At 41.1% G+C, this 13,851-nt stretch overlaps 1 protein-coding gene across 1 annotated transcript in view; it reads right to left on the bottom strand.

Annotated features, from left to right (window-relative positions):
• LOC134178114 (collagen alpha-3(IX) chain-like) overlaps positions 1-10,096 on the bottom strand; it is an 11,169-nt gene extending 1,073 nt beyond the window's left edge. The window contains exons 1-16 of the mRNA XM_062644904.1: positions 9,563-10,096; positions 9,392-9,505; positions 9,311-9,328; positions 9,201-9,227; positions 5,844-5,888; positions 5,620-5,718; positions 5,520-5,564; positions 5,393-5,455; positions 4,210-4,245; positions 4,133-4,151; positions 3,970-4,074; positions 3,758-3,898; positions 400-435; positions 296-340; positions 193-237; positions 43-102 (exon numbers count right to left, since the gene is read on the bottom strand). Coding sequence (XP_062500888.1) covers positions 43-102; positions 193-237; positions 296-340; positions 400-435; positions 3,758-3,898; positions 3,970-4,074; positions 4,133-4,151; positions 4,210-4,245; positions 5,393-5,455; positions 5,520-5,564; positions 5,620-5,718; positions 5,844-5,888; positions 9,201-9,227; positions 9,311-9,328; positions 9,392-9,505; positions 9,563-9,631 — 967 coding nt within the window. The 5' untranslated portion in view covers positions 9,632-10,096. The remainder of the gene's footprint in view (positions 1-42; positions 103-192; positions 238-295; positions 341-399; positions 436-3,757; positions 3,899-3,969; positions 4,075-4,132; positions 4,152-4,209; positions 4,246-5,392; positions 5,456-5,519; positions 5,565-5,619; positions 5,719-5,843; positions 5,889-9,200; positions 9,228-9,310; positions 9,329-9,391; positions 9,506-9,562) is intronic.
• Between the last annotated feature and the right edge of the window lie 3,755 nt (positions 10,097-13,851).

Raw genomic sequence — 13,851 nt, 5'->3', positions numbered from 1 at the left:
TGTGTGTGTGTGTGTGTGTGTGTAGCTGGATAGAAGACATACCAGTTCCGATTTCTCCCTTGTCACCCATAGGTCCCATAGTTCCTTCATTTCCTTTCTCACCTTTGTTAGGACAAGCAAAATATCATGTGTTTGTTTTTTGAACACAATGCCCATGCATGTACACAGGTGTATACAAAATGGAAAACATACCAGCATTTCCGTTTTCTCCTTTGTCACCTTTACGTCCAGAATTGCCTAACATTATACCTACAGTATCATCCAATGTCACATAAATGTAGAAAAAAATACATACCAACATCCCCTTTATCACCTTCGTCACCTTTAGGCCCAGAATTGCCTAAACAAAATGGTTCTTTGAGAATATCAACCAATGTGACACAAAAGCAGAAAAACTACCAATACTGCCGTTGTTGCCTTTAGGACCAATATCACCTACACATACCACATCACTTGACCATCATCCGTGATTTTTTACAAAGTAAAAAAGCATATACTAATATTCGTCTTAAACAGTACAGATGTGTGTGTGTGTGTGTGTGTGTGTGTGTGTGTGTGTGTGTGTGTGTGTGTGTGTGTGTGTGTTGTGTGTGTGTGTGTGTGTGTGTGTGTGTGTGTGTGTGTGTGTGTGTGTGTGTGTGTGTGTGTGTGGTGCTGTGGAGCAGATGGTAGAGCACTTGTGATGACATCCAGGATCTTGTATTCCATGATGAGGGTTAAAGGTTCGATCCTGGTGGAGGCAACACTGTCGCAGTTTCCTTGAGCAAGAAACTTACACACAATCGCTTCTCTCGACGCAGGAGTATAAATGAGTACCTGGTCATTGACTGGGGTGGACAAGACCGCTGGCTTGGCAGCAACATCATGCAGCAGACGGGTACGTGTGGGCCTTGGTGTCCAGTCCCAGAGCTGCGCCATTGTCAGTGCCCCTGGATGACTCTGGCCAAGTTCCAGGTGGATTGTAGCGCTGGCCCCAAGACTCCACGTAGCACATGGAGGCCCTGTCTCTAGAGTCAGGGAAAGCTATCTCTGCAACTGACCTCAGGGTCGACGTCAAGACGTGAAGGACTTAACATTTGTCCATTGTGTGTGTGTGTGTGTGTGTGTGTGTGTGTGTGTGTGTGTGTGTGTGTGTGTGTGTGTGTGTGTGTGTGTGTGTGTGTGTGTGTGTGTGTGTGTGTGTGTGTGAATTAATGCTCATGTGACATTTCAGTCAAAATTGTAGTTAAAAACTGTATACACACAATCAAAGTTAAAGTTTACATGGACTTTGGATCTTTGCAATACCTTTTATAAGCAACAATTACAAGCACTATGCAAACAAAAATGAAAGTAGACACACACAATGAAAGTAGTTTATTATAATAGATTGACAACAGAAAACTATCAGCATCTAAGATTAAATTTTAAAAGTGTTAGATAATGACATCTGGTAATGCTGCTTCTCGCTATAATGCTCATGACGTGACTTCTGAATCATTCTATATATGTGTATCATATGTTGGTGTCAAATACCCAATACAACAGCTGCACCTTATCACTATAGTACATGTATATAGTCACCTGTAGAATAATTGTTTGAGTAAATGCTTTCTCGATCACTTGCTTGTGCCAACCATAAGTTTGTTGCAGCTGCTCAGAACTGTTCACATTTTACCATGCATTACAAATAGTGCTTTCTAAGCTGTGCATCATTTTCACATTATGTCACACTTGCTGGATGAGACCCAAAACCAATGTTCGCATTGTGTCTGTTCACATCGTGTTTGACTGTAATTTTTTGTACCAAATAATACAACAATTGACATAACCAGGTTGCTTTCACCATGCACTGGAAACAATTAAATGTTTCCATCCAGATAAGACAGCTAGACATCCAACCTGACCAAGACATGCACAACTATATCTTCACTTCTAAAACATAAGGCTATAGTTATTGAAGTTGTGTTTATACTGTCACTTCCACAGCTATGAGCCATCTGTAAAACCACGATAGAATTGTTACAGATTAGATGGTATTTTCCTTTTATATTTTGAATGGGTTACTTAAAATGTATTTAAAATTAGGTATACAAAGCAACTGTCATTTCACGTGACCACAAAGTCGGCAAATAGTCTGTAGTCATCAAAGTGCAGTAATTATCAAGAATTATGACACATGAGACATAAATATTGCTCGTGGTTACACAAAGTTAGGTTTAAAAGTTGTAAGGCCAGACCAATGGAATTTCTTAATTCCATTGGTCTTGACCAGTCTTGCACCAATCTTGACCAGTCGAAAAAATAAAGAAAAACATGACCACATGACATTTGAGCATGTGCAGTTTCTATTGTCTTGCCTTACACAATGCTTAAGTTTCTAAATATTCAGGACCACTTGAAACTACTCAATAAAAACAAGCAATTCAGTTTGTGTTCTAAAATAAGTAAATGTAGGATAGCATAGAAGCGCAGGTCCAAACAAGACAGCAAGATCTTCGAGAGCAGTAGACAATGAGTTGACCGGACGACAACAGTTTGACAAATAAATGAGCAGCAGTGGTAGGCATTTGCTCGAGCACAAAAATGGCGCTAGGTAAGAGCAGTTCCAAAAGAGACAAGAAGGACCTGCACTGTGAAATTAAGAGCCAGCAAAAAGTGAACAGACGCAGAAGTGAAAGCTGTGAAAGAGACAAGCAGGACGTGGAAACAGAGCAGGAGCATGAGCACCATGACAAGCCAACAGAATGCAGAAACAGACACAGAAACAGGTGCTGCGAAGAGACAAGCAGAACATGAAAGGAGATGTGCGAACACGTGCTGTTTACAGCTGCACAGTAGTCAATTTGCCCTTGCAACATGAAGCCTTTCACAAAAAATACGCACATCAAAATTATATTTTATTCTGGTCAAGCTTAAGAATGGACTGGCAAATCCAAGCATCAAGAAATTTAGTGGGCCTGGCCTAAGCCACAAAGCCATTAATTTCGTGTTAGCAGTTGTAGGTTGCAGACAGGTAAGTTTTGTTCTGGTAAAAAAACTCTTTCATGAATGTTTTGCAAATCTGATTGGCGGTTCATCTATTGTCTCTGGTTGCCATGTATGATCAATCACAAATAATGCTCAGTGATTGCACAGCATTGAGGGCATGGCACATTCTTGATCATGACAGACATAGCCAGCCAGCCATGCAGCCACATATAGCTCACAGACCAAACGTCAGTTCACTCCTATATGTTTTGAGTAGCTACCCACCAGTCTCGTGACTATTACAAGTCCTGTTTTTATGGCTCCTAGCTGAAAATAGACAATGCTAGTTGTGACAGAGCACTTCCACTTGCTAACAGAACAATGACAACTAAAACTGCCTGAATGTAATCACAGGTCATTACAACTTGCAGCACTTACAGTCAGCTGCACTATACTTGAGTCTGCCAAAATACTTTGAAAAGTATTTAACCTCTGTCTAAATCAAAATCAAATGAATCTAGTGGTACCTTTGAAGTAAGGTTTGTTAAAAACTATCACTGTAGCATTCTGACCAGATCAATCTGATTAAGCAAGTGCGCATGTCCACACACATACACACACACACACACACACACACACACACACACACACACACACACATACACACACATAACTACCACCATCACCACCACTGCCACCACCGCCACCACCCATGAATGAGTCTATGTCTTACAACACAAATAGTACTATCTTTAATATGCCTTTCAATTTGACTAGGTATGGCATAAAGATTTCCTTTGAAATTCACCTTTTAATCCAATTGGTCCAATGTCTCCATCTTCACCAGGCTCTCCTTTTGGTCCTCGCAAGCCAACCAAGCCTGTTTCTCCCTTGTTGCCCTTTCTACCTCTAGGGCCAATCGGACCAATGTCACCAAAACCCTTCTCTCCTACTCAAAAAATGCATAATTAGATCTAGAGAGACTGGTGTGTCCCTAAAGCTATAATCTCTCATGATCACCTTTCCTTCCTTTTTGTCCTGTCTCACCAACAAGGCCTTTTTCTCCCTTGTTGCCTCTGGGGCCTTTTCCGCCCTTATCACCTTTGTCACCAATTATTGACATCCCTATATAAACAGTGCAACAACTAGCAGTGAACAAGAGCATACAACAATAATGTAATACCTTCCACTCCCTTCTCACCCTATATTACTAGAAAGTAGTAATAACACAATTTGTACAAGAAATTACTACAAAATAACCTTGATGCCATTCATGCCGAGTTCTCCTTTCACACCCTACACAATACAAATCGTCCAAAAACAACTGTTATATGTTAGACTACTACAGCATATGCCACATTTCAACACTAACTTTAGATTTGAAATCTAAATAAGCACAAACAAAGACTTAGATATTTAGTTAATTAAAAAGTAGCTCCTATTGTGTCTGACAGCAATTAGTTCCAGTCTACTGGCCGCATACGAAGTGCCAGCAACAGCAAACAACCAGAAGTTCAAAGTTCTATTATGTGAGAGAAACGCTTAACTCAACCACATCCTTGAATAATGTCCTACAACTCTACCCCATAACATTCAATAGCAAACACATTGTATAAAATTCAGACAACTGGCTATTGGTGAGATTGCATATATTAGAAAGAACTTAGCACAACCAGAACTATGGTGTGAGCACAACTCCAATTGCTACTGATAAACTTTAGAGTATATATTGAAACACATTTGAGATATTACCCAATGGAGCAAACAGCAATCAGGCCAGTGTGGTTGCTAAATTTTAGTTGTTGTGCTAATCTCATAGATAATTGTGACCATGTTTTCTGTCTGTTTACAATGGATGCCCAAACCGCTCAAGTGATCAATATAAAATTTGGGATGGTATTTCGTCTTGGTGTTGTAAATAGCACGAGTGCAGTAATAGCACTAAACCATTAGCTGTTAAGTTTTAAAACAAAATATATGCTTAAGCATCCGGGCCATTATATCTGAGTCTAAATCAACATTCAGTTTGGAATCGTGATGTACCAATGGTTGATTATGGCTATAACAGTCAGAAAGATGTTTCTTTGAAAAATTGATTATGCATATATCAGGATACTGCATGAAGTCTGTCACCATGCTGTTATTTCAACATTTGTTTTTTTGCTGAGGGATTTCATCTGCTTGGCATATGATAACTAACAATTGAATTTGCCTGAACAAAAGCAAGCAAATCAGCTAATGTAATCAAATCACCCTGTAGTTGTAAGTATGATCATAGTCTATCTTTTTACAGTTTGTCAAGTGGCAGCTACAGCAAATTGTGTGTTTTCATCAACAAGTCATTCTCATACATAACATGCAGACAAAGCTTTTGCAACAAACGTGATAAGTCTGTAAATAATTCAATATTTAAATAGTCTAGCACACTAATAAACATATTAACCTTGTCTCCCTTGCCTCCCTTGCTTCCTTGACACCCTGGTAGTCCATTCTCGCCTGGTAGTCCCTAACATAACCAAAACTATTATAAACCTCAGGTCCATGTAACTGATTAAAGAACACCAAAGTACTATTAGACCAGGTCTTCCTCTGTGGCCAGATTCCCCGTGAAATCCCTTGAAATTCAATCCTGAAGTAAACTATGATAAACTTGACATCTACAATACATACCCGTCGACCCCTGGGGCCAGGAGCCCCCAAGCCCCCTGTATTCCCTTTAGAGCCAGGTGCACCTGGAGGACCTTCATCGCCAAGTTCTCCTTGTTCACCCTATATCATAATTTGTAAACATAGTTAATGCTGTCTTTAATAGACTAAATTTCATAATAAGTATAGTCTATCTAGCATCCTGCATTGATGACTACACATTCACAAATTAGATTGCAGCACTATACCTTGAAGCCTCTCAGTCCCTGTAGTCCAGCTGGGCCTGGATGACCCTAAAAATAATGGCCGTTAGAGAGTTGATTGAAACAAGAACAAATGTACTGTAGTACTAAACTTTCAATCAAAGCCACAAGTAAAAAAGTTCAGAAACTCGCTGTATATAGATTGTGATACCCGCAGACCCCTGTACTATGAGCACAAAACACTTCCAGTGCCCTTGCACGTGCATGTGCGCACGCGCGTGTGTGTGATGAGGGATGCGCATGCGTAGGATTACCTACATGTAAGTGTGACTTGTAAATAGAGTTCAGTCTTGTGTTCGGCATTGGGTGTCTCGGTCATCACAGTGGTGACAAGAGTGGTTGTGTTTCTTTGGTGCGTACATGTCGCAAAAAAAGACAGAGGTGCGACAAGTAGCGTCCCTGACTTGGATGCCTACAGAGGGAGAGAGGTAAAACTAGCACAGACATTTGGAGAAGACGTGACGCCAGCAAACTGGTTAGCTTTTAAAAATCATTTAAGTTAACCAAGAAACTAAATCGTGCTAAAGGCAAAAGACGATGGGAAGACGTGGAGTACCAGGCCATGATGCTGCGGTTACAGCTGTCGGGTGAGCCGGAAGCGTGGTTGAACCAAGAAGAAATGGCAGGTGAGTTGTAGATGAATGGCATGCATGAGTTAATGTGCAGACTGGAAAAAGGTATGAGACATCAGGAAAATTAAAGCCAGCAATTCGGAGGTTTGAGGAGAGTGATCAGCAACAGGGGGAACAGCTTCGTTCGTTTATGGCTCGATTGAAACAGCTGGCTTGCTATGCATTTGTGCAAGAGGAGGCAACGACAGTTAGATCAAGGATTCTATGAAAAATTATCTCAGATGTTCAGCGTGATTTCATTAGGCAGGAAATATTTAGGCAGAAGTGGATGACAGATGATGGAAAGCCAAAGAGCTATGAAGATCTACCTAGCATAGCTGAGGAAGCCATAGCAGCAATTAGAGCAATAAAGACTTCATCTCAGGGAACATTGGATGGAGAGGTGACAGCGGACAAAGAGATAGATAACAGGAACAGTGTTGGAGATGTGTTTGTGGCAAATCAAATTTCAAACCAGTTGGGGTGCGTGGCCATTACCAAGCTGGTGGTAATCAGCGTCAGTTTCGAGAAAGGGAGTAAACCGCAAAGGTTGTCTCAAAAGAAAATGGAAACGTGGGGAAAGAATTGGAAGATCTTCTTCAACAAGGAGTAATTGAAACGTCGAACAGCCCATGGACAGCTCCAATTGTTTGTGCAAGAAGGAAGAATGGCCAACTTCGTCTGGCGATTCATTATCGTGCCCTTAATGCACAATCACTACCTACTACGTTGCACCCGATTCCACACATGGATGATCTGTTGGATTGACTGGGGAATGCACAAATATTTTCGACAATGAATTTAAAGTCCGGATACCACCAAATGCCACTTAGGAAGGAAGACAGAGAAATGACGGCTTTTATAGTTCTTTGGGGGTAAATCCAGTGGAAACAAGGATGTCCTTTTGAGCTTTCTGGTTCACTCTCTTCCTTCCAACAGATGATGTCAGTTATATTAGAAGATTGTCAGTTCAAAGAAGCTCTTTGTTATCTTGATGATAATATTGTGTGAGGACGAGATTGGAGTGAACCTATGAGTCGGTTACGCAAGGTGTTGGAAAAACTCAGTGTGGCTGGATTAGTTTTGTCAACCAGCAAGTGTGTTTTTGGAGCACAATAGATTAAATATCTGGGTCATGTCATAGAGGAGGGTCAAGTCAGGATAAGAGAAGATCGAGTAAAGCAATTGAGAAGTCTGAAATGACCCAAAACTATATCAGAACTTAGACGAGCGCTGGGTGCATTTTCCTATGTACAGTGACGGTTACCAGGGATGTCGGAGATGGCCAAGCCTTTATATGAGGCATAGCAGCAAAATGGGCAACATAGATTGATATGGACAAGGGAAATGATTAGATCATTTGAGGATTTAAAGCAGAGTGTAGCAAATGCAGTGGTACTAAATATTCCGAACTTTAGTAAGAAAATTTATGTTGGTCAAGAATGCAAGCAATCAAGAAGTAGGGGCAATGTTAGCAAATCAGGAACAAGCAAGAGCACAGTTGAAGTCCCTCGCATTTTACCATCATGCATTGACACAGGCAGAGAGACGCTATGCGACAACTGAAAAAGAATTACTTGCAGTGGTTCTTGCTATTAAGAAATTCAGAATGTATTTAGGAAAACCCTTTAATCTTATTACAGATCATAAAGTAACCCAATGGTTGTATTCACTGAGTATGGCAGATGAAAAGGGAAGGAGAGGCCGCTGGCTTAAATTCTTGCAGCAGTATGAGATCAATCCTATACACAAAGCTGGGAAGAGTGATACGGTGGCAATGGAAGATTATTTGTCACGAGTTGGAGCAGATGGTCACTTGGTGGCAACCCTGCAAGCACAAACGAAGGAGGGGTGTTGAGGACAGGAAACAGGGCCAGTATTTGATTTGGAATTACTTCGACAAAAACAAAAAAAAAAGAGAAATAATTAGAGATAGTGAGGAGGATTTTGGAGAAGGGACAGAATCAGAGTATTCAGGAGAACATTACAGATGGCATATTGAGACATGCAATCAGACATAGCCAACTAAAGCCTGGTTCACAATATTGACGCCAACGTGGACGTCAATAATAGAAATGAATCCTATTCAAGCGTCGACGTCGGCGTCAACATCAAAGGATGCCACCGACGTCGAGGCAGTTTCTTTGAAGTTTGACCCTCAGCTGAGCATCATCGTCATATTGTGAACCAGGCTTAAGGATAGGCATGGATGGTGTACTTCAATATGTGAACTATAAGGGACACTCGTCATCAAAGAAACCGTTGGGTGCAAAAGAGGAATGGTTGGTAGTAGTGCCAAAAGTCTTACGTCGCATGAGGAAACGACCAAGACATTTGAGCCCTGATCCTCAGCAGAAACGATATCAGGAAGTGGAGTATGAAAGTCAAGACATGGATGATGATTGATAAGTTGTGTGGGTAGTTAGAACACTAATTGTTAGAAGGGAGTGTGATGAGGAATGCGCATGCGTGGGATTACCTATATGTAAGTGTGAATTGTAAATAGAGTTCAGTCTTGTGTTCAACATTGGGTGTCTCGGTCCTCACGTGTGTGTGCGTGTGTGTGTGTGTGTGTGTGTGTGTGTGTGTGTGTGTGTGTGTGCGTGTGTGTGTGTGTGTGCGCGCACGTGCATCATGTGCAGAGGAGGAGCCTGACCACTGCACCAGTGCCTACTTCAAGCTGTTAGTTCCTTGTTGTGCAACACAGTAAACACACAATGAACTGTCTTACTTTCACTCCAGGCTCTCCTTGATCGCCCTTTAAAATCAAGAACAAAATGCAGTGAGCATATGTGCATTGCTACATGCAGTTTCGTGTGCGATGGAGAAGCAACTGCTTGCCTTGTATCCTTTCGGGCCCTGTCAAAACCAATTTCTAGACACATGACGTTAGCACAAACAAATGTGGCATTGTTCTGTTACCGTAAGAGTAATCGTAGGATTGGTACCACTAAAGCATTCACCAGAAGTTGGAACACCTGTCGGTTGAATGCCTTCAGTCCCAGTTTGGGCTTCACTAAAGCCATGTCCAAGAATCTACTTAAACCACGTATATTTAAAAGCCATTGTTTCAAAATTGCATAAGAAACTTACCACAACATAAATGCAGTACACATGTATACCTGCACATTCTTTGAGACCAAACATAAACAGCTTCGCCATTACACACTATCCTGCAAATTCTATACAAAGGCCTGGCATCAATAGAGAATAGAAGCTTGTGTGTGCAAGCAGAAAAATCTTACAAACAGCCCGGATTTCGTACCTAGTTAATTAGTTAACTAAAAGCTAAAGACCATTAGCAGTTATACAGCTGTTAGCACCTATCAACCAACAATGTCTGCTTGTGCCAAGCTATAAACATCATTACAACCTGCCCATGCAAAAAACTCACTTTCCTTCCGAACTTGGGACAAAAGAATAAAAGAGACAGAGAGAGAGCGTTCTCATTCAAAGTCAGCACTAATCAGCACAAGGTAAGACAAAGACAAATGCCCTAATAGTGTACAATCACATTTATAAAACTTGACCTGCAAATAAAGTTAATCTAACTATGAGGTTGACTACTTTAGGTATTTTTGACCTTGCAGCAAAAGGTTGAGAGCTATTGTGTAAATTGTATGTAATAAAGCCCCAATTAACAAATTAAGAAGACATCAGAGCCAGATCTTAGGTGCCAAATAGTATTGCATGATTCTACATCTCATCATTTTCCTCTGGTGCTTCCTGACTGCCTGTGACCCACCTCCTCATCACACATTAGCACACACTAATACAAGCATATTAGCAACAATGGCTGATCCATACTAGTAAAACAACAATACTGTCTACTCATATCGATAATATTTAATAATGCACATTTTTCTTTGTTGTCTGTCACCATGCATTGTCATAAAGCGAGTCCACTGCTACCAGTAGACACACCTAATCTTCTGCACCTGCAAAGCTTACTAGAAGTGAGAACAACAGCTCCGCGCCTTACAGATTAGAGCTCTAACCGGATCTCTAAGTGATGCATCAACAAATTACAAAACTATATACAGACAGCATATATACTCAGCTACCAACTTGCAAGTCATTGCAACTTCCATGTGTGTTATGTCAACATATTGAACTACAGACCTTCCTCCTTTTTTGCAAAGGATGCATGCAAATGATGCAAGCATGTTTCAAAGACTATGAAAAACACAGCTAGATGCGTTTGCAAAGAACATTCGAATTGCACCATGCAAGCTTTACATGTACCTAGCTGTGGTCTCTGGCAATATCAAACAGTATGACAAACAGTGTGTCAGTCTCAAGGCTGCATGTACCTGATCACTGGATATTATGTAGAGACACCGTATACCTTGAGTTTTCTGTGCTGTTATTGCCGGTTGCTTCTCAACAAAAGGAAACCAGGTTGACCTTAAAAACGCTGGTGTTAGAAATTTCAGTCCCAATAATTTGCTTCACCATTTTCAACTGAAACCAAGTGCTCAACACAGCTTCCATTGAGCTTGTGTCATGCAATTAGAGGATTAATTAAAAGGGTAGAGAAATCACAAATCAAGAAAGGAGCTAAACCCAAACTATTTGTAATAATAGATCAGATCAGTTCACCTTTCATAGTAGCAACCAGCTTCTTTGTGTTGTTTAGGCATCAAACTAATTTGTGTCATAAATCATCGCCCTGTAATTACGCTTTATCTGTCTTACCTGAACAACTTCACCTTCCTTTTCTCAAACACTCTTCACAAGGCCACTGCCAAATAAACAATTTAATTAATAGGCAAACTCTCTGATGAGAATTGCACAATGCCCATGCACAGCATTTAGCAAATCGTGCATGTAGATGTACATGTACATGTCACCATATTCCTTTAATTAAGTGTGTTTTGCTGGCACACATAGTTCCGGACTGAAGATTCCATTCTGTCTGGAATTGGAATAAACTTTGCATTAATTAAAATGACCTGTTCAAATGAGATAGGGATACAAAGTGAAAACATGCAGTGAATATCAATGTACAAACACAACATCAATCATGCCCCCAAGTCCAAATGCAATATGCTCAAATAAGCCCAAGAAATACATTTGTTACCTCTATATATATTATATATATAAAGATAAATATTTCTGATTATCAGAGCTGAATGTTATTGGTGGCTTGGCTGACTGTGAGGTTTCCCTTGATAGACGACGAGCAATAAAGTTGAGCAGTTCTAGATTTGAGCAGTTCCAGACTTGAAGCCGTCCATGCAAACACTGAAACACTCCACTACCAGTGGGTAAAAGGCACAGCCTGTGAAGTTACTGTTTCTAGGTATCGACTATCTTTCTCTAATTCTCCAGCAGCAGCTGCAGTTCCGGCTCTGTTAATTTGCAGAGTTGAGGAGATGTGAAGGTGGAAAGAATTCCTGACAGTTAAATCAAAGTATGCACTTTAACCTGAGCAAAATCGAGATGGAATGTGTCACCACGGTCTTGAGTTGTCATCACTACAGTACTACAACGAATTTCTCATTTGGTACCAGAGTTATCAATAAGGAGAGCTTCAAAGACTAGTTCACAAAGAGCATTGTGCCTTCTGGTATGCAGAGGACCGTCACCATGCACAGGTCAACACATGGTCTCCAAACATGTCAATATCAGATCCATAAGAACATCTTAAAATGATTGGTGCAGATGGAAAAAGGAGAATTCCAAAAGGTAACCACAGTGAAACAACGAACTCCTGTTAGGGCCTAAATTGTGGTTAGGAATTGCTCTAAGCCATGGCCGGCATGTGGAGATAAAAGAGAATTGAGACAAGCTTGATCTCTCAACCCAACAGAGTTCTTATTTTACTGAACAAAGTAAGACTTGTCAAGAGTCTCCTGAATTAGTTTCTGTGGATGTCATAATATTGATGTCACTACGTAAACGCGGGTGCATGTGAAAGTCTATCATGCATCAAAAGTTTGCCAGGAAAGGTAGAGTCATGATAATTGAGCTGAAAGAAGTCTCATGACATTGCAACTGCCAATGAATGCTGAATGCTGCTGTGGATGATCGTTCCGCAGACGAGACCAAGACCACCAAAGGTAAATAGGCAGTGTGGCCTGAGCCCAAGAGACGTCATATACAGATGAGAGAGAGATAGTCTCTAAGCAGCTTCCTATATGTTGGAGTCAAATCAAATAAGTTGTTTCTCAACACAATTAGAAGAATATAATTTGTCAATTAGTGCAAGCAGATATATACTCAACACCTGCTTGTCCTTTGAACTGCTTGGTTTGAGCTACTTCAGATACTTACGTCATGTTTGACATCTAGTGCTCCTGCTAAGGCATCCCATATAGACAGAGTACGTATTTCATTTATCACCTTGAATCCTTGAGGGTCACCACCGTCAGGAGATCCTTCTTCATCCTATATACAATTACAAAATACGATTCAATTCATTATTAAACTAGAATTTGCTATTTGCATTATTAATTAACAATAGTTCACGCTGTAATTAATAAATTTGATTTATTCATGATACTTTAATTAGATCCCCTTAATTCCTAGACCAGCTAGACAAGCCAGCCGCAACTCAAGTGAAATATGATTGGTACATGCGCACGTGCACGTACGTGTCGGTATGGGGCAAACCCCGTACGCCGGCCCTTTACCTCGCCCCTTAATTAGAAGGCGGCAACACAAGTTCTACCTTCACTCCAGGCTCTTCTTGATGCTAAGGTAATCGGTGTGTGCGTTCCAGTCCCAGGAGTCATACTTTCTCTTCTACCAGTTAGAAAGAACGGTCTCTATCACACGCACGTGCACGTTTTCTGCAAAGATCTTGTGAGGGACGTGTCCTGTTTGCGGGCCCACGCAGAGAACAGGGAAAATCCATCGAAACTGTCGGCAAGTCGATCGGCACTCAGATCTCGCGACGGACGTTTCAAGTAACAGGCAAATAACGGGAAAGCGAAGATCCTGTGAGCGAGCGACACGAAAATCCCGTGAGCCAAACGAAGATCGAAACTGGCAAGTTGATCGTCACTCAATTGCAAGTTCCGTGAATAGGCTAAATCGTCGAGTTTCAAGTCGTACGGAATGAATGGAGAAGCGCAGATCCTGTGAGCGGCATCGAGAACGGCGAAGATCCCACGAAACTGGCAAGTCGGCACATGCATGCGACAACGTGCAGAGAAAGGCGTGTCAAACGGCGTGTCAGATTTCACAGCGAACCTCGGACCAACGTCGTCCGAACGTGCTAGCGCCAAAGGGATAGTCAAAGACCGTATAGCCACGGAAGATGATATAAAATTGTGGCATTTTTAATTTATAGAAGTGAAATCGGTATTAATATTAACTACCGGTGCCATTCCTAGCAACGTATCCCTAGCGACGTATCCCTGGCGACGTATCCC

This window comes from Corticium candelabrum, chromosome 4 (genome assembly GCF_963422355.1).
Source record: "Corticium candelabrum chromosome 4, ooCorCand1.1, whole genome shotgun sequence".
In the NCBI taxonomy this organism is placed as follows: Eukaryota; Metazoa; Porifera; class Homoscleromorpha; order Homosclerophorida; family Plakinidae; genus Corticium; species Corticium candelabrum.
This window is presented reverse-complemented; position numbering and strand designations above follow the sequence as displayed.